Source organism: Priapulus caudatus, unplaced genomic scaffold (assembly GCF_000485595.1).
Source record: "Priapulus caudatus unplaced genomic scaffold, Priapulus_caudatus-5.0.1 Scaffold389, whole genome shotgun sequence".
NCBI classification, from domain to species: domain Eukaryota; kingdom Metazoa; phylum Priapulida; class Priapulimorpha; order Priapulimorphida; family Priapulidae; genus Priapulus; species Priapulus caudatus.
This window is the reverse complement of record NW_014577450.1, coordinates 74642-102028: the sequence shown is the minus strand read 5'-3', so window position 1 is coordinate 102028 and position 27387 is coordinate 74642. Positions and strand designations below refer to the sequence as shown.

The 27387-nt window shown below is 49.0% G+C and overlaps 1 protein-coding gene across 1 annotated transcript in view; it reads left to right on the top strand.

The window, feature by feature from the left end:
• Positions 1-27387, top strand: part of LOC106809833 (leucine zipper putative tumor suppressor 2 homolog) — a 40330-nt gene that overhangs the window by 8268 nt on the left and 4675 nt on the right. The window contains exons 3-4 of the mRNA XM_014813054.1: positions 25941-26122; positions 27131-27250. Of these exons, the coding sequence (XP_014668540.1) occupies positions 25941-26122; positions 27131-27250 (302 nt within the window). The remainder of the gene's footprint in view (positions 1-25940; positions 26123-27130; positions 27251-27387) is intronic.

The following is a 27387-nucleotide window of genomic DNA, read 5'->3' as shown; positions in this document are numbered from 1 at the left end:
AGATATATATATATTAATATTATAGAGACCCCTGTTCCACGCGATGATCTACCAGTGTATTGTGTATACAACTTTCGCAACGCGAATAACTAACAGCTTTGTGGAAAAAATTAAAACGCGGAGTTACTATCATCGTCTACTATCCCCTGGATAACGGAAGTGTCTCTGCATGTGTCTCTCGACACTTAACCGTTATGCACAGTCAGGTCTATTACGGAGGAGCCGTCCACCTGCCGTCGGTGTTTACGGAAAAGGAAACCCCTTGAGCGGCGAGAGAGCTCTAAGGTCGAGTGCGTATTGAAGTTGATCAGCGGACAATCATATGCTACTGCTGGAGAAGGTGAAGTGAGAAGGTGGAGAGAACTCTGACCTACGTGCTGCCGCATCCGCGGACACTCGTGTGCTACTGCTAGTAGAGCGAGAGGGCGGAGATGACGCGATGAGCTGAGAGTTCACTGTCCGACACACAGCGATGTCTCTCTCTCTCTCTCTCTCTCTCTCTCTCTCTGCGCTGCCGCAGACAGACGCCCCCTCTATACCTGCGCTCGGCTTGCGTTAGCGGCGGCGGCGGTTGTCACAGCCAGCTGCAGCCATGCATGCACGCGCGCGTGCCGTACGTCCTCGTCCGTCAGCGTCGCTGGCTTAGTACGAGGAGCAGACGAGAGTGAGCTAGAGGTGGATAATACGGAGCAGCTCACACCTGGCAGGATTGCTTGCGCACGTACGCGCGATAGAGAAATGGAGAGACAGGTAGAGACTTAGAGAGAGAGCGAGAGAGGGAGCAAACGAGAAAGAGAGATATAGAGAGATAAAGACAGAGACAGAGAGAGCGAGAGCGAGAGAGACACACAGAGAGAGAGAGAGAGAGAGAGAGAGAGAGAGAGGAGATATAGTACGCGTGGAAGAAAGAAAAGAGAGATAGAGGGAGGCAGAAGGAGCGTAAACGAGATAGGCAGAGGGAAAGACAGACAGACAAAACGAAAGTTACGAATACTTCAAGCGTTTGACAGAGTACACTTATCAGCGGAAAGACGACAAGGAGCGATTTGTAAACACACGTACGCGCGGTTTCGTGGTTTTCCTGGTGGACTGTTTTGCACCATGTATACTAAGATGAGTATCTAGCAAAGACTGACTGACTACCAGAGCATCTATCTGACGGCGTGTTTGTTTGAAGTATGGATTACGCTGTCTGTCGAATCGGCAGATGATCAGCCATGCAGCAGTGAGGGCCAACGACATGGTGAAACCACACACCTGTCTGGTAAGTTATATCTTATATTACATATAATAGTATATATCGTGGTATATATAGTTAGTATTTATTTAATAGCCTTTGTAGTTATTTATGTGTAATCATAGTTGATTATAAGATGGTCCGTATGGCATGTACTTGAGGGGGGGGGGCTAGGTTGGATTAGGCAGGATTCAGGTTTGGTGTTAAAAACGAGTCGATTTGATCGTTTTGTTATAGAGCCTACATGTTTTTTGTGTACGTATACGTGTCGTGTTATACGCATTTTCGAATTAGTATAGTGTGTTGGAAAATAACTGTGGATTCACTTCTGGGTCACATTATTCCTGCCTCTCACAGACATTCGGTAAGGCAGCATCTTGTTATGCAAAGATACTGTGATTTATGCAAGTGGGTCTATTTCACTTTGCCATTTCAACTCCCCGCCCCGTTTCTGTCAAGGATTGAATGAAATTCTATAGAAAAAGGGTGGAATAGAACTGAATAGTACTCCATCTCCGAAAACCCTAGCTATTCACAGCGTTGCATGCTTCACCGGTGCTTCACAGGTAGCACGCTGATTTCATGGGCCAAAGGGACCTTATTACTTCTGACAGCCGACAGCAGGTGTCAGCACTGTACGATGCCTATCGCCGCGCTGTCTGCACAACGCATCGAATATCGCTGTCCGTCGCCCTACTTCCCAGCTGCCGACGTGTATCTCGCGAGATCACACAGCGGCGATGGCTGCCGAGGCGGAAAACGAGCAGACGCTTTGCTCGCACTCGGCTCTCCGTGGGGCGGGCCGCTGCTCTGAGCGGGCGGACTGAATCCATCGGACAGCCCGCCCGCCTAGACCGTGTTATGCAGCCCCAAACCACGGCCCGTTACCGATGCCGCATTCCAGCGCGTAATTTCTCTCCCAATTCTCGCTCCCGTCGCTGCAGGTTGCTGCTGCTAATTGTCACGTCCGTTGCGATGCGTCGTTCGCACAATGGAGGTCTATTCGTTTGTTGGGCGAATTTACAGCCGCGGGCAATATCGCCCTCTCTTCGCTATCTCTCTCTCTCTCTCTCTCTCTCTCTCTCTCTCTCTCTCTCTCTCTCTCTCGCATTCACCTGTGATTTCGGTCCGGTAGAAATTTCATTTCGTTTGATTAATAAACGCGTATGATTGCGTGCGGCATGTTACAACGGGGGGCTTGGTTCAGCGAGCGAAGGTTAGGCGTTGTTCCCTCACACCCATACCTCACCCGAACTCAGGCGAACGTGAGCAGAGCGGACGGACGAGCCCTCACGATGCATGAGACGTAGCTAACAGAGCCGTTGGCGGGTAAAAGAGAGACAGGCATGCCGAGAAAGAAATCTCGGCGGTTTCTCTAATAAGTCATCGCCATCACGTTTTGCCTCGTCACGTAACGCGGTAATTAAATATGATGCGTGTCGAGTCGGTTAGCATGTCGTGTTAGCGTCGCCGAAGTCTTGATGCAATCACCTTGACGTCGATCTTAGACCCCTTATCTCTGCCGACACAGTTGGTTATTAATCGGAGCAGCTTTTCGATTTAAGCGTGCGCCGCGTAAATACGATTACAGATCCGCTCTTTATCCGCGGCGGCAGTTATCTCTCTCTCTCTCTCTCTCTTCTCTCTCTCTCTCTCTCCTCTCTCTCTCTCTCTTTCTCTGTCTCTCTGTGTGTCTGTCTGTCTGTCTGTCTGTCTGTCTGTCTCTCGCCTGTCTTTCTCTCGCTCCTTGTCTCTATTCCTCACTTTCTCGCTCTCTATTTTTCTTCGTGTTTTCGTCTCTCTGTCTCTCTCTCTTTCTCGCACTTTCTCTCCATCTCTCACCTTCACCCTCTCTCTCGCTCTCCTATTTCCTCTCTCTCTCCCTCGCTCTCTTCTGCCTATCCCCTTCTCTCTCCGTCTCTAGCTCTATCTACAAAGTTTACTAGATGAATCTCTGTGGTACATCGCCTCGCTGGCTGGCACGGTGACGTCACGCCTGCCGCCTAGATACGAGTCGTGTGCAGACTGCTGGTGGACGCGACTGGCGGGCGTTGTGCCGACGCTGCCAATGTCATGTAACTGCAAAAAATATAGGTCCATTGAATTTCAGATTGTCCAAAAAATTCATCACTTCTGTCGGCGGCTGGTGAATATGTAGACTGGCCCACTTCCCGTTCCACGTCGGCGCCTGCCAGCTGGATGCACAGCTGCGGTTGCCATCCTCGCGCGGGCGTGCGCGTCACTCTATAAACAGATTAGCTGCTCAGATTATAATGTGTGTTAGATGTCGCTGTGAATTCTAAAAATCCGTCTTTTGATCGCTCGTGCGATTCCGCTTCCCTCGGGCCGTGGGTGTGGTCGCACGCTCGCCCGCAACAAGGCCGCGGCACCGTTCCATAAACGCTGCACGCGCCGCCGCCGGGCGGAGAGAGAGAGGGCGAGAGGGAATCCGTCTGCTCCACACTTCATCCGCTGATTCTCGGAGGCAGAGCATCGTCCGTCGATTCTTCCTCCTCCTCATCCGCTGTAGTGACTACAGTCGGTATCCACCTCCAGTGTCCACCTCCAGTGTCCGGTGTCGGTGTGCCCAGTGTCCAGCTGTCGTGTCCAGTGTCGGTGTATCCAGTGGTCAGCTAGAGTGTCCAGTCGTTTGGGATTCATCAGCTGGTGTGAACATACGTCGGATCTCCATAGCTAGCGATGGTGAAGAGCGTGGCTCCTGTTGCCGCGAGCTCGCTAGTTGTCGTGACTCGCTCGGTGAGTGGACCTAGATAATACAGAACCTTACGCAACCCTGCAGCGAACCGCATTTCGCGGGGTTTCCCCTATCGACCCCTAAACGTGCGTGCGTAGCTTGGCGCGTGTGCGTAGAGATGGGTTAACGTCGGTTATAGGCGAGACGCCAGCGAGGTTGATCGATCACCTACCGCCGTGAGAAGGTTGAGCTTTACGGTGTCGACTCATTAGCTCATTCATTCCTTAATGGCCTCGTGAAGGTAGCGGGACACGTGACGGCATCGGGTGGTCGCACTCATTTGTCATGTTTATCATCAGCAGACTGGGGAAATGCTAGAGCAGCGACCGTGAGGCATGGTTCGGGGTTTTTTATTGGAGCTGGCGGGTGGAGTTGAGGTGGGTAAGGTGGGTAAGGGCTGAGGTGGAGTAGGAACTGTCAGTAACACTTCATACGCTAGTCTATGTGTAACTATAATAAGGTATATTATGGTACTTGACTAGGTAAGACGGTAGTGTAGTCTATGTTTCCGGTTATTTGCTCTCTATGATTTAGCGTGATATGCAGAGAGTTCATCGATATACAGACACTGTCATGAATCCACTCCACATGTTTAGTACTTGACAACAGACTACGCACAGTAGACATTTACAGCTACTCGTCATCACTACGTAGCTTCATACTTTCTCATTACGCTCTGCTCATTACGTTGAGAGATTAACATAACAATAATCACTCTTCGTCTGGCTGCTGCATGTTTCGTTCCCTAATTGTAATTGATTGCTTGTGGCAGGAGACGGAGGGTGGCTCGTCGTGTCACCGGTGTGCAGTGCTGCCCCACTACACCTGGACCGTCAGGAGAAACCAGGTACGCATGCGCAGCAGCGGTGCCGCCCCTCCTCAACTCTATCTCATTCTAGGCTAACGCCGGTCTAGTTTTGCTATTTATAAACCGACATAGATTCACTGCACTGTTTTGTACCCGGGAGAAAACCCGCTCAACGGATTACTGAGAATAGAGTAAATATCTCCCAATAGAGTAAGTAGAGATGACAAATGAAAGCTTTCGTAGGTGCTTGTCGATGTGTTTTCATGTGAACATTTCTTGGCTGCCCTTGCGCGCGCGCGTCTATCACACTTTTTACAATCATATCCCCGATAAACTCTGTGAGGAGTCTATACGGAGTAAGGTTGCTATAAATTACGTATCTAGTGAGTTTATATTTCCTTTGTTATTTGTGATACTAGTCCTAACCTTTTTGCTGTGCGCTTGCCCACAGGCACTTGAAGCGTTTCAACTGTAAACACACGCCGCCGCCATTGCGCGCACACTGACACATAAATATATAGACTGATACTATATATATACACTATATATATATATATATATATACTATATATACACTGACACTATATATTGTGTCAGTGTGCGCGCAATGGCGGCGGCGTGTGTTTACAGTTGAAACGCTTCAAGTGCCTGTGCGCTTGCCTCTTGTTAAAGTTGCAGTTTTATTTAGGTTCCCATGTGTGGAGCTTGTAATAATATACTTGGTGATTGCTACAGTATCCAAGTCATGTATGTTAGTGTGTCCCAAACGTAACCTCGAAAATATAAAAGACGTTACAGTCGATGTTTCGTTATCAGTGTATTTTTTATTCTCGTGAAATTTTACGAGCGCTTGTGAGTTGGGCTGTGCAGCCATAAAGGATAACGCTTGCAGGAAATGAAATTGAATATTTTATATCGAATACAATTGTCAACGCAAGCACGTTTATCGGCGAAACTGCATTGAAGGTTTGAAGTATTTTATGTTGAAGTATATATTGCGGCCTGACATGGTTTATTTTGTGTTGTGTTTTATGAGCGGCTATCAGTGTTGGTAGCAGGTCGACCGGCCCTTTCCTGTTAGTGGAATAGTAATTTACGCCTGGTCGCCATGCCGCCTATACTATGCCTCCCGACATTATAAGTGTATAATACATGTATCATTAGCTCCTGGTATATAATGTAACCTCGAACGCATTGGTTTTAGCCGCCTGAGTGTGAATTGATACTTCCTGTATCAATGTCACAATGTCGTGTTTCCTGGTGCATGGACAGACATTGTTCGTATTCATGCGCACGCACTACATTCCATAGTATTCTGCAGCAGTTATGTAGCTGCAGTGTGTGCGGTGTCGCGGTCATAACTATAGGCTAGCTCGCTATACTTACTAGTTGTTTGCGTCGTACTGCTATATGCCGCAGGGGTGAGGCAGTGAGGGCGTCGGGGGGAGGGGATGTCCGAGTGTCGCCGGGCTGTCACCGCTGGTGACACCCCGACTCTACTAGCGCTCTCTTCTGTAACTACTGCATTGACCGTGTGACCTTTTTTAATTATGACGTTTTATCACAGTCGGGAGTTTGTTAAATAAAAAATTTCTTAAAAGATGATTACGAGAAGCACTAAATGTTTTCTTAAGTTCTTAACTGATCAGTTTGTTGATATATTGGTTTGCTTAAATGTAATTGAACTTTAGTTGTAATTGTAACTAAGTGAAATTCACTTGCCCAGAAATTCTGTATTATATTTAATAATTATTAAATTAATTTAGTTAGCGCGCGCGTCAATAATTGCTCGTTAAATGCACGCTAACGCGGTGTCTACTACGCACGTGTAGCTGTGAGAAACGACATGAGTATGAGTCCGAAGGTTTTGAATTGGCAGTGTGAGTGAACTTCCCGCACGCATAATCTTTTTCTACGCCTTGAGAGGCGCTGTCACATTTTCAGATTGTGGATATATTTTTAATCACAATTAACGTTTATTATAAACTAGGTTAACTCCTGATCGCATTGATAAAGAACAAAAACTTAGATCATTGCGGTAGATAAAATTTAGCCTATTTTCCACTGCAGCGTTTGACAATCCTCGCACGTATCACGAGCACTGCAAGGTGCTACCACCTAGTGGCGAAAATAGTGATAAAGTTGCCTCCGTGTGAATAGCGCCGTTATTGCCTGCTATGTAGATGTCTTGTCTTCTGTTCGCGGAAGTAATAGCAGTTGAAACGATCGTGAGGCATGCGGGTGAGAATTCGCGTTGATGTCGACCACAGTATGATTGCTACTGATTATGACGTTTGTCAGTTGCTCGTTACACACGGTCTGATTTCACTTGTCAGGCGCGAAAGTCCAAGGACTTCAGAGATGGTATCATATGAAGATGATATCATCTCATGAATATCATCAGCAATGCAGTGTGCTTATAAACTGGCTCGGTGCACATACCGATCGCAATCGGTACTTCAGTCTACTATGATCAGAAATGTATATTATTATAGGCAGCAATATAATGTTAATTATTATTATATATAATGCACTCGTATTAACGCAAACCTTGACATAGCATAACTGCCTCGCTTGAATCCACAGCAGTCGGTATACTGACACACTGTCTATCGCGAGACAGCTGAGAAAGTACGAATTTTGATAACGAATTCATTCCAGATGACTATCGCAGATTTTTCGGCTACTTATCTAGGAATGCTTCCGCGCATTATGTATGCTGCGCGCAGGATGTTTGCGTAAGCGGGGTGTGTCTTGTGTAATGACGGGACGCGCAGCAATGATGACAGCGAGTTTTTTTTATCTTTGCGCGGGAAATCAATTGTGAATATCCGCTCTCGCTCCTCGTGGCGAGTGAGTGAGTGAGTGCGGGGTCTTTGTTCGCGGTGCGGGATTGATGATTACTTTCTGATCAAACAACCCGCTATCAGGCGCGCACTTATTGCGCGTGTGCGTATATGTGCGTGTATGGGTGTGTGTTATGCGTGTTATACGTGTTACGCGTTATGCGTGTTATACGTGTGTGCACGTTATACGTGTGTGCGCGCGCGTGCGTGCGTGCGTGTACGTGTGTGCGTAGATGTGCGCGTGATATGCGTATGCGTGCGTGCGTGTGTGTGTGTGTGCGTGTGTCGTCAGACGTGTTCTGTAGCTATTAGATGCTGATGAATGGCGAGGAATGTAGACACGGGGCAGAAGACAGCTCAGAAATATTCTCGTGCTGGTGGATTCACTCCATGCATTCGCTGTATGCCGGATTAGGGGTAGGTCATACGAGATATATACCTAGCAACCTAGCATACCTAGCGAGGTATACCTAGCAAAATATAGGTGGGAGAGTAAGGTCGGAGTGGAAGGACAGAGAAAAGGGGTACGAAATGTTAAAAAAGGAACGCGAGGTGGAAGGGGAGAGAGCGATGAGGGACAGGTGGGGGAGCGCTAGAGTGGGACGGACAGAGAGATGGGAAGAAAGTGGAAAGAGGACGTAAGATGAAAGGACAGAGAACGATTAGGGGGTTGAACGAGGATAAGGGAGTGAGGGTGAGGGAGAACGAGTGGTAGAGAGGGATTACAAACGTCTCATAATGAAACGGGAAGAACACACACGTCAGAAAAGAACAGGAAAAACTAGTTTGCACCGTAGATAAATTCACACGGCTCTCTGACCAGCGTTGTGTGAGGCAGTGAGAGTGCGGGGATTACCCGACCAGCCAGAGGACGTATATACGCAACTGTAGCGCATCATGCTACTATCTACGTGGTGCATTGCACGAACTACGGCGCATATGAAGTGTTGCTCGTTTAAACAGCTATATGTGGTTCATTTGTACATGCAGTTGTTCATTTGTTCATTGTGCGCGTTTGAACAGCCATGTACTCCCGTTTACACTGCTAGAGGGCGCGTGCGCTGTTAAATAAGTAGTGCAGCGAGTGGCCGCTCATAGGAAGCTAGACAGAACCAATGGGCAGTTACAGATAGAGATAGAGAGCGAGATAGAGGAAGAGAGGGAGAGTCCGTGGACAAGTCAACACCCGCCGTGAGTGGACATACATGGATCGCGGCCGCAACGTAAGTGTCTATGTGTACACTGTCATGTTGCCGCGGCAACAACGTAAGTGTCTCTGTGTACACTGTCATGTTGCCGCGGCAACAACGTAAGTGTCTCTGAGTACACTGTCATGTTGGCGCGGCAATGTGTGTGTCTCTCTGTACACTGTCATGTTGCCGCTGGAATGTGAACGTCTCTCTGTACACTGTCATGGTCATATTGCCACTGCAACGTGTGTGTCTCTGTACACTGTCATGTTGCCGCCACCACGACGCGCACAGCTGTTTATGTCTTTGTGGTTGATGTTGTTGTTGTTGTTGTCGCGGGCTGCTGACTGCTTGTCTGTGGTCGGACACCCGCGGCGGTGTTTTGACTGTGATCGGTCACTCCGCTGTCGTTGTTGACACTATCGGACGCGCGTTGACCGCCGCGCTGTGTGTTGGACAGACAAACCGACCAGCGCCGCGTCTGCTAGTGCTTTGGTCTGCTAGTGCTTTGGTCTGCTAGTGCTGGTCTGCTAGTGCTGTGGCTTAACGTTACGCACAGTTCGTATACACGGGTTCGTGGAACACAACGCTAACGTAAATGCGCCCCTCCACGGCGGCTGGTGTGTCACACCACCACCGCGCCGCACTCTTATATTCCCGTCGACTCTTGTGGGACAAACCCGCTGTTGTGTCTAATGGTGTTCGTGGCGGTTCGATGGTTGGGTTGGGTACAGTGTGAACCTCCTATCGTGCGTGTGGGAGTTAGTCACGGGATGGTGTTATAGGAAGGTGGGTGTTACTTCGTAGTGCGTGTAAAGGAAAACTAGTTTAACGCGTACACGTCTGTATCGCTGGTACGCACAAGGAAGTTGTTTTGCCGAATCGTGCATTTTTAGCTACTGTAGTATTTATTGCAGACGGATTTGTCGTCGCGCAAGCGATCACACGACAGGAAGTCTATATTCGTTCATTCTTCTTTCTATTTTTACGTTCTAAGCGGTGCGATTGCGTTGAGTGTAGTCTGATGAACATATTACGTAATACGTCTGTGCCTCGCATGTAATGTCTGCACTTAGTGCTCCGTATGCCAATGGCGGACTTACGCGCCTATAGCGGGATCATGCTATTTTTTCTTATGGGGAGTTACAACCATAGAACTCTACTGTTTCTCTATAGTATTTTCCTCAGTTTCCCTATAGTCGATATAGTCCTATGTACAGTTTTATAGAGAGAACGTGCGTGCGTGCATTTAAACGTGCGGGTGTGTGCGTGCATTTAAACGTACGAGTGTGTGCGTGTGTGTGTGAGGTGTGTGAGACGATGGCTGTGTAGAACCCTGTTGGCACGTAGAGATCATTAGCGGCAGGTGAGTACAGGTAAAGTACCTGTACAGGTGTCGTAGCACTGTCATTGCTACCTGTCGGTAACGCGGCACTCACTTCCGCCTATACTGACATGTAAAAACATTAAGCTTTAAGTCGGTTAGCGACAGTCGCCGCTGCAGCTACTGCCGGACGAGGTCGGCTTTCGGATCGGGGGCCGTGCGCATGCGCAGCGAGGGGTGGAATAATGTCGACTGTGTGTATCGTGTAATGCGAGCATTGCGATGTAAGTATAGTTTACATTATTGATGAGATTCCTCCGACGTTTGTATAACTCGTGGACGAAAATTTTCGCCCGGTGGCACAACGTTCGCATAGGCCGCCATTTTTCGGGTGTTTTTTTTTATTTTCACGCGGTGTCGTAGTCGCTTGTTGCCGACGTGTTTACTAATCCATAAACACGTGACCGACCAGTCGATCAGTCGCCAGACTCCGAGTTGGCTGTTGCTCTTACGTTTTCATAGAAACAGTACACGTTCGGTTCGTCTGCGAATCCTGGCATAGCCACGCGGGTCGCCATCCGCTCCCCAACCTTTCTCGATTCACTCGCTCTGAACCGGCCGTAGCCAGTTACTGTCAAAGTATTATAGGTTGGTGCATTGAAACTACCAGCTTTCCTGAAGTCGCAGTTAGAAAATGTCCGACTTCATTAGACTAGGGTGTAGTGACGTAATAACGAAAGGGATGCAAGTATACGCTTCTTGTTGGGTGTAGAGCAGCCAACGGCCAGGTCGTTCGGGGAGCGAGATCTCTCTCTCTCTCTCTCTCTCTCTCTCTCTCTCTCTCTCTCTCTCTCTCTCTCTCTCTCTCCTCCCTCCTCCCTCTCTCTCTCTCTCTTTATCTCGTGCCTCTCTTTCTCTCCTCTCTCTCTCTCTTTATGCTCTGCCTCCCTTTCTCTTTCTCTCTCTCTCTCTTCTCTGCTCTCTCTCTCCTCTCTCTCTCTCTCTGTCTCTCTATCTCTCTCGCTCGCTCGCCTTCACCTTCTCTCCAGCTGCCTCTCTCTCCCCAGATTTGCTGACTGTCGCCGTAGTCGAGCTAATTCATGTCGATTCTGTGACTTGAGAGTTCTGTTACATCTTGCGGTCTACAATGCCGCTCCACCACACCGAGCTACAAACACAGACGCTACGGAAGCTTGGGGGAGGGAGGGAGGCAAGGAGGAGGGGGTGATTGCGGATATCTGCCCCTCCGTGCTGGTCACATCCCCGCTCTTAATTGTCGGCATGTTTGTATGACGCGCGCGTAGTTCCGTTCGGCAGACGATTCTTCTCAACTGACAGTTCACTTTTCGCGGACAACAGACGCGATGTTGATTTTTTAGAGAGAGTGGTGCCTTCGCTGCCCAAACGTTTTTTCGCGCCGGCTTAAACAGCTGAGGGCCCCACGAGTCGGTGAAGCCGTGCTGGTTGTGCGTGAGTGCTGTGCGTGCGTGCACGTGCGTGCGTCGTCGGGCGCTGGAGGTGTCGTGTGTGTGTGCGTGTGGTAGGTGTGTGTGTCTGTGTGTGTGTGTGGGCGTGGTGCGTGCGCGCGCAGGCGCCGTGTGTGCTCGGTGCGTACGCGTCTGCGGCGCAAGGCCCTTTCATGCGTACGTGCGTGCACATTGTGCGTGCATAGGCGCGGCCATTGCCTTTATTACACGGGGCGCTAAACGCGCGCAGACGGCTGGATCGCGGGTGCGTCGTGAACTTTGCTGGCTATGCCTGTGCCTGACTTGAAGATTTCTCCCGCCAGCAGCCATTCGTGTGCGACGCTGGCGAGCGTGGTTCGTTCGTAGAGCAAAGAAGGATGCGAAGGTGGTGTTTGGTATTGCGTGTGTTTGCATGGCGTGAGCCTATGATTGAGCGTGCGTGCGTGCGTGCCGTGCGGTTCGGCGGCGCGGCGTGTGAGTGCACCTGTGTTGTTGTAGTGGACTGCAGGAATTACGCAGTCGCTCTCACGTGTTGGCGACTGAAGAGGTTGGCGGTGAAGTTGAAGCACCTGGCGATTCGCGCCATGGCAGCGACGACGTTGTGCCAGCAGTAATAAGTGGTCTCGTCCTCTTACAATCTAATTGTAGTACCTAGAGTATATATATATACCCCCTGCCATGCGTGACAGAGCTGTTCTGTAAATACTCGTTCACACACTCTCGCCTTATCCCTCACTAATCTCTCCTTTACGTGGCAATTTACTTGAACGCCTATTCGTTGAGCAAGAGGCTTACTATAATACAGTCTGTACACGTACCTCTATTTACTCCCCTAGTTTACGCCTAGGCCAAGCGGCTCTCTGTTCGCCCAAGCCGTGCTGTCTAACTGCCTTATAAATATCTAGTCATTAGGTCTCTTCTTAGCACCCCATCTTTCTGCTTACTATATATATAATATATATATAGTATAGTTTCGCTCCCCACCTCGCGCGCTCTCTTTTTGCGCTCTGTCGCACTTAAATCTCTTTCAAATTTATGTAGAACGTAATGTCGCTCATTGCGCCCCTTTCCCCGCTCCCTATCACCTCAACCGACCCACCTGCTACACACGGGTCTCTCCTACGTCCGTTCCCAAATGCTCCACTGCGCGAAATTCCCAAGCGCCGCATCAATGCTCAGAGTTACTGCTGAAGGGCTCTGCTCACATACACACTTAATGTGCGTTACGTAGCGGGTATGTTATTACGCTGATGTCGGCCCGCGTGGCCTGTAGCTATAGTAGCCTCGGTTTGCTTGCAGGCATCGTGTAAATTACAGCCTGCCCGCGCTGCGATCATCAGTGTGCTTTTGCGCAGGTGAGACCTATGTGCGCGCTGTCGCGTTTCCCCGCCGGCCTTCTCCCCTCCCCCTCACAGCTCCCCGCCGCCCGCCAAGCGTCACAGTCACCCGCCATGGCTATGCTGGTGTTGACGTGCATGCGTAGCTGGCTTGAGGAGGAGGAGGAGGAGGAGGAGGAGGAGCAGGAGGGGCGTGGATGAATAAGAGTGAGAGGAGGTGTGGCAAAGAGAGAGAGAGGAAGACGGTGGAGAGCGGCGACGAGGATGGAGTGGACGGGAGAAGGAGATGGCCGTGGATGACGCAGGAGGAGTGCATTTAATGTACCTCACAAATTAATTTTTAACTAAATGCAAGTTTCTTTGAATATATATGTATATATATGTATATTATATATATATATAATATATTATATATATAATATACTATAATTATATATCATGTGGTTTGTTTTTATATATTCTTGGCTTACTATAAGAGCAGTACATATGCGCGCTAGCATGCATACGTTGTACATAGCTTGTACGGTGTACTAGCGCGTTGGAACCTTGTGCAAGTGATATCATTGCAGGGATGTAGACTGCGTTAACATTGATGCGTGATTCGGTAATAGAATTCGACTGTATTTACTAACACTTTATTATAACGCGCCACGGCCCGCCCCGCCTCTGGCTAGTAACCTGGCAGTGGTCGGTAACACGGCGCTGACTGACTGAGAGAGAGAGAGTCTGTCCACACAGCGACCGTTGTGCAGCAGTTGTTATGAGGTTCAACAGATCTGATGTTCTCGTGTTTACCGCAAACAATGGCCTGTCAGAGTCGCTTAGCACTGAACCGCTAAATGTTTGGTTTCTTCGTTGTCCCTTGTTCGCGGCAGCCAGCGCAGAAGACAAACAGTTGTTTGGTATTTCGCATTCCTTACGCGTTATTGTCACGGTAGCAAGCTGGTAAGCAAGCAAGCAAGCAAGCGCGGTTATTTGCAGTCGAGCGCGAATGCCTGCGTGCACGAAAAAATATATGCTAGGGTAGCGTGATGGTGTGAATATGTGACTATAGACCGTACAAGTGGTGTGTCTCTGCCAGGTTGAAGATGAGAGTGGAGTGTCCATGCCCTGAAGCTGTCAGCCAGCCTTGCGCGTTTATTCCCTCGTTACTGCCACTGGATGTGATTCGAGAAAATTAGTTTTCACGTCTAAGTGAATTGTTCGCTGGTCCAGGAATGTTTCTATTCTTCCGGTTGACACACCGGGTGACAATTTGCCTAGATTCTTGTCGCGTCTGTGATGTATGCCCTTCCCTCCATGTTATACATGGTGTTATCTATGGTGTTATACCCTGCCTCTATGTAATGTTGTACCTACATGGTGGCATCTATGATGTCATGTGTCTCTACCACTCCGTGATGCATGTAGCATGAATGTAAATGAATATAAAATGTATAATTATTCTCATTCTCAACTTAAATTTCGACGCTGTTCTTGTGATAGCGCGAACAATCACTCTACCTATTCCCCTGTTCACCCCTCTCCCCTTTCCCTCTCTCTTCCTCTCCTACTCCCCCTGCCCCTCTCGCTGTGTCTCCCCCGTCTCTCTACTATCTCTATTGTCTTTCGGCGCTCTCTGCCAAAAGAATCGTGATTTCCCGCCATCTATCTTCCCCCATCGTATAATATAGTCGGTGGTATTTCACCTCTGGGATGATGCTACATTCCATCGCTTCACGTGAGAGCTATGCGCGGGAAACTCGCGGCATCTGCGTGTCCGTCTATCAAGCGAGGACGATCGGGCGATGTGGGTACTGCATATATATATATATATCTGCGTCCGTGACAGCTGGCCTGGGTGCCTCGTGGCAGTACATGGTCCGCGTTACTCCTGACACGCACTTCTTATTCCTATCTTCCAAACGCACGAGTGCGAGCGCGCGAACCGAAAGAAATCGGGCGCTCCTATTGTTCATAGAGTAACCGACTGAGCCGATCGCGTCGGCTGCACGCCTGTCGGCTGATGATGGCGAGAGATAGCGCAGTGGCATCGGGGGTGTAGCTGATTGCAGACGGACAGGTGCTAGTATTCCTTCTGCTGTTTCTGTGGTGAGGGCACAGATAGATTCGCTTCAATCGCTACGGCCGGACTCTAACCAGAAGTTAGTCTGAAAGTAATGTGAGTGAGTGGAATGGAACTATAGCGACGTCCGACTCGTCATTTGTGCCGTGTGACAGTGCTGCAGTGTCACATGCGCGTTCCCACGCGCCGTTTTGTGTCACTGTTCGATTGAGACCTGACCTTGGATTTGTATTAAGTCGCTCGATCTGTGTGACTGTGCTTTGATCGGACATGGTCCATCTATCGTGTCATATGTGACAATGCTGGATTGACACCTCAGCCATTCGATAGTGCCGTGTGGCAGTGATGGTTTCGCACCTTATCGTATAACTATAGGTATTAAACACTAGCCGTAATTGATAGCTGCTTGACAGAGCGCGCCCGCGCTATCATCGCGTGTATCCCGCATCCTTGCTGCAACGGGAGGAGAACTCCCATCGGCCTCCCCGAGTGTGCAGGAAGGAAAATACTTCCCGGACTAGCGATCCTTCTTCGGGACGTGCCGGAGACGCTGGAAGATGCGCTGATGGATGAGATGTTCAGATGTTGTCGTAGCGTGACACCAGGTGGCGTCTAGTTGCGATGGCGTGTTGGACGCCGGACATAACGAAGTCCTGCTCGCTGGGTGCGGCTGGCTTCCTCTTCGCCGACGGAGCGGGAGAGGAAGCGGGGGAGGAGGAGGTGATGGTGGGAGAAGAGGAGTCAGTGTACGACTATTACTGTTACACACCGACGTCGGTAGGTTGGCATTGCCTGAATTAGTCAGTAAGATGAGCGAGGGATGGCGGTGGAGAAACAGAGAATGTGGGAGCGAGAATGAGACAGGGAGAGAATGAAATAGAGGGTGTATGAGGGTGGATAGAGACAGGTGACAGTGCGAGAGCGAGAGAGAAAGAGGGCACGCGCGAAAGGAAAAGAGAGAGAGAGAGAGAGAGAGAGAGAGAGAAAGAAAGAGAGAGAGAGAGAGGGACAGAGCGAAAAACGCGAGAGAAAGAGATTACTTAGTATAGCCCTCTCGCTTATGATTCACGTACACACGCGTGTGTCAACATATAATGGAGAACAGATTTGTGTCATGTTGTCGCTGCGACTATTTCCACAAAGAGACATTTAAATCCGCTTCGCATGCTTCTTTCACTGATCTCTCTATTAACGTAATCCCCGCGCCGTCTGCCTGTCTGCGGCGACCTAGGTTTCAGTTGGCTCAGAACACGCGATCGTTTTTTTGACCGAAGTATTACATATAGTAGATGGCTGTGTGTAGGTGAGTAGAGTGCTGCCGTAAGACCAGCGAGGCAAGTCTGTTATGTTGTGACATCATCACGGCATCATTTCCGCGTGATATGTGCCGTCTGTGGCCACAGCCCAATCATCGCAACAATGTGCTCCAGTGTTTGGAGATCCGTGGCGCAAACGTGTGTTGCCTTGTACTCTAGCCATTAATGCTCTTGTGTTATCTGCTTTCGCCTGGTGTTTGTTTGCACGTCAGCTTCATTGCTGCTGTTTTAAGCCAACGCAAATGTGGGCGGATTCTAATTAACGCTGTGTGACCGAAACACCCATGGTTGTCTAACTTCCCCCACTCTCATTTTGTTAATAAAGTTTGTGTTTGTTATAATCAAATAAGTGAATAAGTTCTTTTTCACCAAACAATTCTTGTTTGTTCCCCCACTCTCCTTCCCCCGCTCCTCCACCCCTCCTTCTCCTCTCCTCCCCATTCCCTCCCCTACTTCTGCTCCCCTCCTCCCCTCCTCCCCACCTCCTTCTCCTCCCTATCCCCTCCCGCGCGAACCGCTGTTCGGCGAACCTCTGTAAGAATGAAATCAGTCGCCGCTGCCGCCACCTGGCGCCGAAACCTTGCACTCGCTGCGGCAACTTGTGCATCTGTGCCGCTGTGCGTTCCCACCGCACTGATGTTACAACTATGCGGTGACCGTTGGATAATGACAGCACCCCCCTGCGTGACTCGCACCCTCGCCGGGGGGAGGAGGGAGGGAGGGGAGAGGGGCACGACGCTCATGTTGTCGCGAGGCCTTTGTGTGTACCGCGGTGGGCGGCGGATGCCGCGAGTCAGTGCCGCAGCTCTGTGTCTTACATGGTCAGCGCCGCCTCGGCTGGCATTGTTAACGGCCCTGCGGCGGGAATGGATGGTAGAACGAGGATTTGAGAGAGGGGAAGAGAGATCGATCAAAAGAGAAGGAAGGGAGATAGCTAGCGAGAGCAGAGAAGAGAGAGAGAGCGAGAGAGAGAGTGAGAGAGAGAGAGAGAGAGGAGGAGAGAGAGAGAGAGAGAGAGAGAGAGAGAGAGAGAGAGAGAGGAGGAGAGAGAGAGAGAGAGAGAGGAGAGAGAGAGAGAGAGAGAGAGAGAGAGAGAGAGAGAGAGAGAGAGAGAGAGAGAGAGAGAGAGAGAGAGAGAGAGAGAGAGAGAGCGCGCGCACGTGTGAGAGAGAATGAGGTAGAGAAGGAGGGAGGGAAAGCGCGCGCAAGGCACTTAATAGTATGAATTTATTAGCGACAGGTGTTACACTGACTTCGTAAATTGTTGAGAGTCCGGCAGAGCCCCACGGTAGCCACGGGAACTTTTAAAATCGAGTCTAGCAGCACTCGGTCACGTGATGGCGGCGTTGAATGACACGCATCTAGAAACATTTTATGTTTCTTATATAAGCGGTTTATGTGGTTACACGTTATTGTTATGCATATTGGATAGCAGATTCTATTACAGCCCTCGGGGATGGAGGTTGTGTATGGGTGGGTGTTCCTTATTGAATCTGTCAGGGGACATCACCGCGGGCGTTCCTTAATCCGGTAGTTAATACCACGGGAGTGGCTGTTTTATCGCCAGTTTTATAATGTTCGTGAAAGAAAACGCGCCAACTTAGCCCCATAGCGAAATCTCCCGGATTCAGTATTATGTTACAGCGAGCCATATTTACTTTTGCCCTTTTACTTGTGATTAATTATTTAATGAAAATACACGTTGTGCGTGAAACACACACGCGGCGCGAGAGTAAAATCGCAGAGGATTTCTATAAAATCTTTACGTTCGGTCCTTTTCGTTTCACGACGCTTCTAATCACGCCCCAACCAGGTCCTTAATCGACACCAAACTCAGTTGTACGCCATAGGCGTGATCACGTGACCGGTCGTAGTAATTTATTACTGGTTATAATGGCCGCGGCGTCCGCGTGAAAGTGTTCGCTAACTTCGCTTGACCATTAGGGTAAATGGACCCCTATATGTCATGCAGTAAACTCTCGATGAGTGCACTCGGTGAGACCGACTTCAACCATCCCCATAGCTCGGCCGAGAGAGGTCGTGTGTGTGTGTGTGTGTGTGTGTGTGTGTGTGTGTGTGTGTTTGTTTGTTTGTTTGTTTGTGCGTGCGTGCGTGCGTGCGTGCGTGCGTGTGAAAGAGAGAGAGGGGATAAGGAGAAAGCGCAAGAATAAGAGAGTGGGACAGACAGACAGACAGACAGACAGACAGACAGACAGTCAAGACAGGATCGGTCATTTCGGCAGGTGATGAGCGAAGCAGCGGCGTCGGTAAAAGGAATGCTCACAAAGGCGCGCCGATTTGTGAGAGAGAGTGCTTCGTGTTTATGGTACGACCGGAGCGGTTTCGCCTGCAGTTGTCGGCGGTGAGCTATGCAGGCGTTTACGATGCGTGGCGAGATATAGTGGATGCCGATCTAACCATCGATCTATCAATCACCTGTGAGCATTATTTCCTTCGGTTAGCTGATCGAAATTGAGGGCATGTTAATCGACGCGCATTCATTCGGAAGACATTCCTGCTGCCACGATAAATACACGATCGTAGTGCAAAACAGAGATGCTAAAGAGGTAAAGCGATGCAATAGAAACCAGCACTGATTTCTTCTGATAAAGCTGGTGTGTATGAAATGGTAGCTGTTATATATGGGTTTGAAGTGCCAGACTGCCGGACGCGAGCGCTGAGGCGGTGGAGATTTCGTCGTGGTTGCGTGATGATGGCTGGATGATAGAGAGCAGAGTAGACCAAGCGCGGATAGCTTCGGTGATCCGTTCAATCGTGGCTAAACTTGAGTGGTCATAATAGCAAAGCAGACGACGCAAAGATATGGCGCTGTTGCATAGAGAGACATAAATGACATGGTAATAATCGCGGTGTTTATTACGTGTTACGCGAATCAGGAGCTTTGCTGATTCGTTCAATCGTGAGTGATCATAATGGGAAGGCTGGAGACAAAGATATGTCGCTGTTGCGTAGAGAGGCATAAATGCCATGGAGGTATTTGCAATAATTATTACGATTGTACGCGAATCGAGATATTATCGTATACGTAGTGATCTATCATGCACGCATGCTAGCTAAGCACATAGCTGTGGTGATTTCTGTAGGATACCTGTCATTAATTAGATACCTGCTATAAAACGATAGAAATAGTTGTTTCCTAAACTTGTTTTCCTTACTTTGTCGACAACCTGTTAGTAGGTTTTCAATGCCAGCGAAGCTTGTAGAGAGTTGGTGCGCGATAGCTATTGGTCTGTGTGGTTACATATTGCACCGTACGTCGTTGACAACACGTAGATTTTATATATCAGTCGATGCGATCAGCAGTCAGCATTTTCCTTGCATCATTGACTATTTACCAGCTTTTTTTTCTACCTCTCTTTCTCTATCTAGTATACTATACAATACTTGTATCTATCTATCTATCTATCTATCAAGCTATCTCTATCACTATCTGTCTATCTTTCCATCTCTCTCACGCTCCCGTTTAGATCTGCCAGTTCACTTTTTGTTTAATATTCGCTGAGATCCGTCAACCTTGCAACTCTTTCCCCCGGAGCTACCTGGCCCTGTAACTGGACCGTGTGCTAACACTTGTTTACCACGCACGCAGTGACATCTGGTGGGTGCGTCGCCCCCATAACAGGTATGCGCGAAGCTGTAAACACATCAGCCAACGTCGTCTTGATGGTGTTCGGGTCTGTGAGGCATTTATAGCCCCGTGTGAATGTGATTGATGTGTACTCGATACGCTATTAGCAGTTTTTTAGGCGTGAGAGGAGCGGTTAAATTTCAATTTCGTGTAAAGTTGTGTTGTTGTTATTATGCGTTGTAGCCGTCTGCCATATTTATTATATTGTAAGCAGAAGTGTGCGTGCGTGTGTCCGTCTGTGCATGCGTGCGTGTGGCTTTGGGGAGCATGTTTGTAACATCTCTGTTTCGGATACTCGAATATACATAATCTCTCCTGGAATGCGAACTGGTTTGTTAACGATCTCACTCTCATATCCGAAGGACTTTTTCTACATTAAAACATCTAGAAAATTCAGACGATCTTCAATCTCTCACGTTCATCTGCGGCGGCGTCCTTGGTTACTCCCTCCCACCTGCGAGTGAGAATGAGTGTGTGACTCAATCACTGATGCAGCATTTCTCGAGCTGTCGTCCTCTCTGCGTGAACCGTTGCAGCGATGTGTTGATTCGAGCGGCGGCTGTTGTTGTAGGAGCGGCCCGTGCCTCGAGCATATAGATGTAACAGCTAGGGAGTCTTGATAAGGTCTCGTCGCTCTACGCTTATCCTGCTCATCTCTCGTAGTACTCGGCTCGCGATTGTGAGCGCTGGACGTCTTTGGTAGTGTTGGTGGAGTTGTCGATGTGCGGGTGTTCTCCGATAGCAGCTCGTGTAGTAGCGGCTACATACATATTTTTCGTAGTAGGCTGACATTCTCGTTTGAATTTGCCAGATTTGCGTGGCTCTACTGTGCAAGCGATGAATGTTCCCGTTTGAAATTGCCAGACTTTAGTGGCATTACTACACAAGTGTCTACGCAGCTGGGAAAATTTCCGTTTTCCTAAATTTTGCCCGACCATGGCATACGTGTCACTGTAACCGTGACTACCGCGTCGTGCTGGTGATCTCTACGTTACGTGGCGTGTCTCTCGGGCATAGAGAAATCTTCTACGTTATGCACAGACGCGCGTTTCAGCGAAGTAGTGGGTGTGACATCGGATATAAGGACCGTGCTAACACCACACGGCAGAAGAAGGAACTTAGTCGCGGTGATGGCGGCCCGCGCAGTCGCCATTGCTCTCCTTATTATGCGAGCTCTGACCTAATGTTACAGACAACTATTGCTTTGATGAGGAGCTCTGACATGGATTGTCCATCCGTGACGCCGGTATGTAAGGTTAACATTGCGAATGCGAGGCTAAGCTATAATAAATGCAGCAGTGTAGACGCTGTGTAATGTTCTATCGGCGTTGGAATAGATGTTCTATACAAGTATTACAACGAACACAGAGCCGGTACATACCATTAGCAGGGTGAGTGTATGGCTTAACAACAAAGAACTCAGTAGAGCCGGTATATAACATTACTAGGGTGAGGGTATGGCTTAACTACAAATAAGTTAGTAGAGCCGGTATATAACGTTAGCATGGTGAGTGTAAAACTACAAAGAAGTCAGTAGAGCTGGTATATAACCTTCAGCACGGAACCGTACACGCACAGGGCTGGGCGCACGTCGTCCATCGTATGCACAGAGGTGCGAACAGCTAGCGAGAAAACAGCAGGAGGGAGAGGGAGGGAGTGAGAGAGAGAAAGACTGTGAGAGGGAGAGAGCGAGAGACAGGGAGAGAGAGAAGAGACTGTGAGAGAGAGAGAGAGAGGGAGCGTTCGGCATACATAAAGGTGTGGGAGAGCCGGAGGGGCCGATGCTCCCGCCGTATATCTCTATTGTGTTGCGTGACAGGCGATCGTGACAGAGAGCGCTAGAGTGTGTTTTACGTCGGCGATCATGTGCCGTTTGAGGTGGCCGGTCTCTCTCTCTCTCTCTCTCTCTTTTTCTCTCTCTCTCTCTCTCTCTCTCTCTCTCTCTCTCTCTCTCTCTCTCTCTCTCTCTCTTTCGCTCTCACTCTTTCTCTCGCGCTCTATCTCTCGCTTTCTTTCTCTCGCGCGCTCTCTCTCTCGCTCGCGCGCTCTCTCTCTCTCTCTCCTTCTCCCTCTCCCTCTCTTTCTCGCGCGCTTTCTCTCACGCTCTCTCTTTCGCTCTCTCTCTATTTCGCGCTCTCTCACGCTCTTCCCACCTTCTCTCTCTCTCTCTCTCGACGCTGCGGGCAGTATGTTTAGAGGGAGCGGCATATTATTAGCAGGCGGCTTAGCGACCCGCCGTGTTACTACATATATAGAACCTCGTGAACATGGCGAGTTATTCTCCTGGGTTATCGCTAGTCCACGTGAAACTATGTGCCTCTTACGCAATCGTGCGTTCTTCGAATCACGGGATAATACCGAGAGAGTTTCCACAAGTATTGTGCGACTATGTAGCCTGTAATTTTCCACTTCAAAGCTATTTTGTTATTATGTTATTAGTGTAGGTGTAATCGGTACCTGTAGCAATTTCTATGACGACTGAGAAGTTGTCGTTCACGTCTGTTTCGCGGTGTTTGCCTTGTGTCGCGCAGATGTCAAGTGTGTGTAGGTGCGCCGCCCAGGGCTGGAGAATTCGACTGCGTCTGTGTGTGCGTGCGTGTGTGTGCGTGTTCAACACTGTCTCGCGTTATTATTACCTGTGTTTGCTTACACGCTATTCTGTAGCTTGCATCCGCGACAGGAAGTGTTCACCAACTCACCGCATTGCCGCTCTCGTCGTTAAAAAAAAAACCAGCGGTGTAATTTACATTGTATCGGCCAATGTCGATGACGTCGCTGGTATTTTTGGAATGAGCGTAGCGTTCTAATTACTGAGTTTTCGTTGATTGCTTTCGTGTTCGGGAAGCCGCAGGCTACATGGTGCTTTGTTGCTGGTATAGGCGCGCTCCGAGGGTGCTAATGATATTGGAATCGTTTGTGGGTGGCAATGTGATTCGCATTCTGCGTCGTAATTAATGTGATTTGCATCTTGAGTGGCGATGTCATTGGCATTGTTGGTGGTATTGTGTGATTTGATTTGATGGCGAGGAGGTGGTGTGCGTGCATGCAGGGTGGTGATTGATGTTATTTGTATTTGTGGCGGTGATGAGGATGTGTGTGGAGGAGGGTGGTGATTAATGTGTGATTTGTATTAAGGGCGGTGGAGTTTTTCTACGACTTACTGCCGCCGTCGTTGTCTCTAGTGTGACAGCCTGTATTTGTTTCTGCGATAATTCGTGGTTACTCGTTCACTTTCGTTGTCACGCGTGTCCTTGTCTGGTCTTCTAATCTCCATCACTGACAATAGTCCTGTTTGCATATCTAGCTCTACTTGTCTATGTAGGAAGTACACTTAGACATCTAATAATACCGTGCAGTAATATCCTAACTCTGGTGAAATCAAGGTTGGGTAAGTAATCGAGGAGGTAGCTAGAAAACACTATCGATTCGTGGTGCGGGGAGCCAATGTCCCTGTTTTACCACCGGAAGGATTTTGAGAGAATTTTTTTTACCGCATACGTACATTTTCGTACGTATGCACTATGAGATAGAGACAAAAAACGGTTTCTTATTTTTGGCAAGTCGCCGAAACTTGAATCACGCACATCAGAACGCACGCAGAAGTCACGTGTTAATATTATCTATCGTGTTCTTTATGACTAGGCTAGCACATCATTCTCTATGGGTAGTCGCCCATCATGAATCCAAGTCTTGCACAATACCTGCGCGTCGTTCTCTCATACAATACCACGGGAAATGCATGCAAAACGATTATTATACCACTGCTGATAGAACGGTGTTATCAGATCAAGCGCGATAGCTTGTATATGAATAACACAATGCGCGTTTCCGCCCGCCGGCACATAGGTGGTTGTTGGGTTGGGTGGCGGCGTGGGTGCCGGCGCGGGGGCGGGGGGAGGGGAGAGGGGGAGGTGTAATTGCGGGAGCGTTTAGCGGGGTAGCTCATGCATCCCGCGTCCGCCCGTGATCCCCGCCGCCGTGGTGGTGACGTTACGCTGCCGTGCGTCAGTGCGCGCACGTTGGTCGCGTGGTGATGATTCTGCTGCTGCTATTACGCGGCGCGCATTCGCGGGCGGGTGTCTGATGCATGCGCATGTGTGTGTGTGTGGGGCTGCTCCTCACAAGCGAGAGAGCGTGTGTGTATCGGAGAGATAGACAGAGACTGAGGGGAAGAGAGAGGGACAGAGGCAAATATTGAGGGAGAAGACAGAGCGCGCGAGGGAGATAGTGAAGGAGTGAAAAGACGGGATATACACATATGTAGAGCATCTGTACGTGCGTGCCATCTATTTGAATCGCCGGTGTGCAGTGACAATCGCCTCTAGCTATCTGTGAACCGACCGACGACGTGTATGTACTTGATATGTTGCGAGCTGTATGAGTAACCGCGCTGCTGTGTTCTGTCGTCTGCTACTATCGTCTGATGACTGCGTGGCAGACGCCTCTTGACGATCATTACGTCACTACAGCGGCAGTTGTCAGCGGCAACGATAGCGATGTGCAATATTTGTGAGATACAGCCGTCTGTGTTATCGTGACGTGTAGAGGAATATACCGCGGGAGCTCGTGAGCGATTTTCCGCGCTTGTGACTATACGCGCGTCCTTGTGTACGTACTCGTGCGTGTGTGCGCACGTGTGCGTGTATGTTCGTGCGTGTGTGTGACGGTGGGGTAGACTTGACAGACTCTGTATGTCGTTGAGAATCACACTGATGGCAGCCAGGCGGACCTCTGGATTCAGTCCTAGACTATAGTGGCAGCTAGCAATCGTCGTGTGAAACTTTCCGTGCGTGCGTTCGTGCGTGTGCGTGCGTACGTGAGTCTGTCGGTTAGCTGAGCGCAGTCTCCGATGTTGGTTGTGACCGTGAGCCACACGTATATGTGTGTGTAGACACACGGCGTACCGACTACATAGCTCCTACGGCATCTATCACGCTGTTTCTTTCCACGCGACGGCCGCGGCGGCAAAACATGTCTAAATCTCCATAATAGATGGGCGAGGAGACAATGCGTGCATAATTGCTGCGTGCGCGTGAGAACGAGAGAGAGAGAGAGAGCGAGAAAGAGAGAGAGAGAGCGCCTGGAGGCCTCGCACACACGTGCGCCAATACAAACGGAATTCGCTCAGTTATCACAAGCGGCGTCGCGTCTGCAGCAACACGTAAAACTGACACGATGAGAAACTGTGTGTCGGCGACGTCATCACGCCGTTGTAATTAACACCGAACCGAACATTCCGCGAGTAGTGGGCGCCCTCTGGTGGTGGCTGGGCTCTGGCGCCCTCTGGTACGCGTCAGGGTTGCGAGCCCTCTGGTGGCAGAGTCTGACATGAGCTGCTGTGGAACTCCGGGAACAAAACGTCGTTCTGTTGCTTACGTACGCCTCGCTCGTCACCTTCAATTCTCTCTCAGTCACGCGAATATTAGTCCATTTTAGTCGTGTATGCTATAGCAATGGGACATAATTAGAGTTGTATGACTATCTTCAGTAATGAATAAAAACTGTATTTGACAGTGTTTCATGCCAGCAGCAGTTTTATAGAAGTCTGCGCTGACGTAACTGAATACCTGTGTGTAAACATGTCTCGGACGCATTATGGTTCATATTTGATAGTCTGATTATAGTTTTATCGTGCATTTCATCATGCGTAATCGATTTTCAAGCTGCTTAACTAGCGAGTGAAATAAACGTTTGTGTTGTTTAGACAAGTATGCAGATGAAATTTCGCACAAGTGACCTTGGAACAATGTTATCGGATTTCATTTCATCATAATATAACACGCGTTAATTTCGCGATAAATCCAGAGTATTTACTGAAAGCTGCCGAAACCAGCTTCGTTCAATAGTTTGGATTCACCTCGAAATTAAATGACTAGCTGTGTATCAACTTTGTCCAATCACCGTGCTTGAGTCTCAACACGAGTCTTTTCTCTCCTCACCTACGCAGGGTAAAGTCGTGCTGAGACCGATTCCCTTCAAACCGGTGCTTCCCATCAGAAACGTCTCGAAGCCAGCGCGGCAAGACGTCTACGCGAAGCCCGTCACCACAGCGCCCCCTGGGGGGCCGGACGACTCCTACTCGTCCGACGACAGCAAGCATTATAGCACGTCGTCGCAGAATTCGTACAGGTAAGGATGCCATGCTGCCCTCCGAGAGTCTCACGGGTCGAAATGAACACATTTGCACTTTTCCTCAGGCGAGCGGATTTGCTGCCGGAAGAGTAATTATGTAATTTTCCATATATGGAGAAGAAAAACACATTTTGTTCTTGCTTATGAAGTATTTTGGTATTACGCTTCTAATCATGCCGAAGGCAGCCCCCCAGTGCAAGAAAGCACGTGAACCCACGTCTGTAAGTAGCTTTTATGTACTCTGCTAATGATTTTGCCCTAGAAAACAAAAACAAATCATTACAGAAAAGTAGATTTTGGCTGTCACCTTTCAGCAAAGTAGTACTAGTAGCAGTTTATTTCTGTATTTTGACGCCTGCGGTTTGTGTGTCATGGTGGAAATCGTACGGGTGGGAGATGTTGGCGTCGGCATGTGGCAGGTTTCGCGATCATTAGCGGCGTGTGACAGTAGACTCGTGCTCACGTCACTGGAGAGTGTCACACACCTGTCACGGATGGTGTCATCACTATTTGTCTCCAATATATATACTATTCTGTCCCCTCATGCACATGCAGTTAGGAAACTATCAGAAAGACCAAAGTTTTCAAACAAGGCAGGATGTAATTCCGAAGCTTTAACTAAGCCTTTTCTAAGCTCTCCCGCTGCTTATAAACTTTACAAAGGGTTATCGATGTAAATTTTTATGCACTGTACTACCTGTAGTGTTAATTACATGTCATCTAGTAAGCAGCTGTAGTCGACCATTAGTCTAAATCTCACAGGTAACATAAGCAACAGCTGTTGCAGTGCGAAAAACTACACAGGCCGAATTACCTGTATTGATGATTGTGGTATCACCTTTTAAGTCCATTACTTTCTGTTAATATGTGACCTGTTACCTGTGATGTTACGTACTGTTTCGGCTAGCAAGCTACGAGTATTGGTGGCCGTGTTAAGGTTGTCACCTGTATTGTATATCCCTCAAGTGCTCATAGATTACTATATGACACGTGTGTGGTTGGCAGGAGTGAAAAGTCGCAAGGTTATGGCAGCTCTGATGGAGCGACTAAGGACAGTCGCGTCTCCGGTTACAGCAGCGCTGACCTTAAAGATCTGAAGGACGTGTCATCACTGTCATTCAGCAGGTAACGCATACTCCTCTCTCTCTCTCTCTCTTTCTTTTTTACCCGTGTCTCTTTCTCTGTCCCTCTCTCTGTCTGTCTCTCTCTCTCTCTCTCTCTCTCTCTCTCTCTCTCTCTCTCTCTCTCTCTCTCTCTCTCTC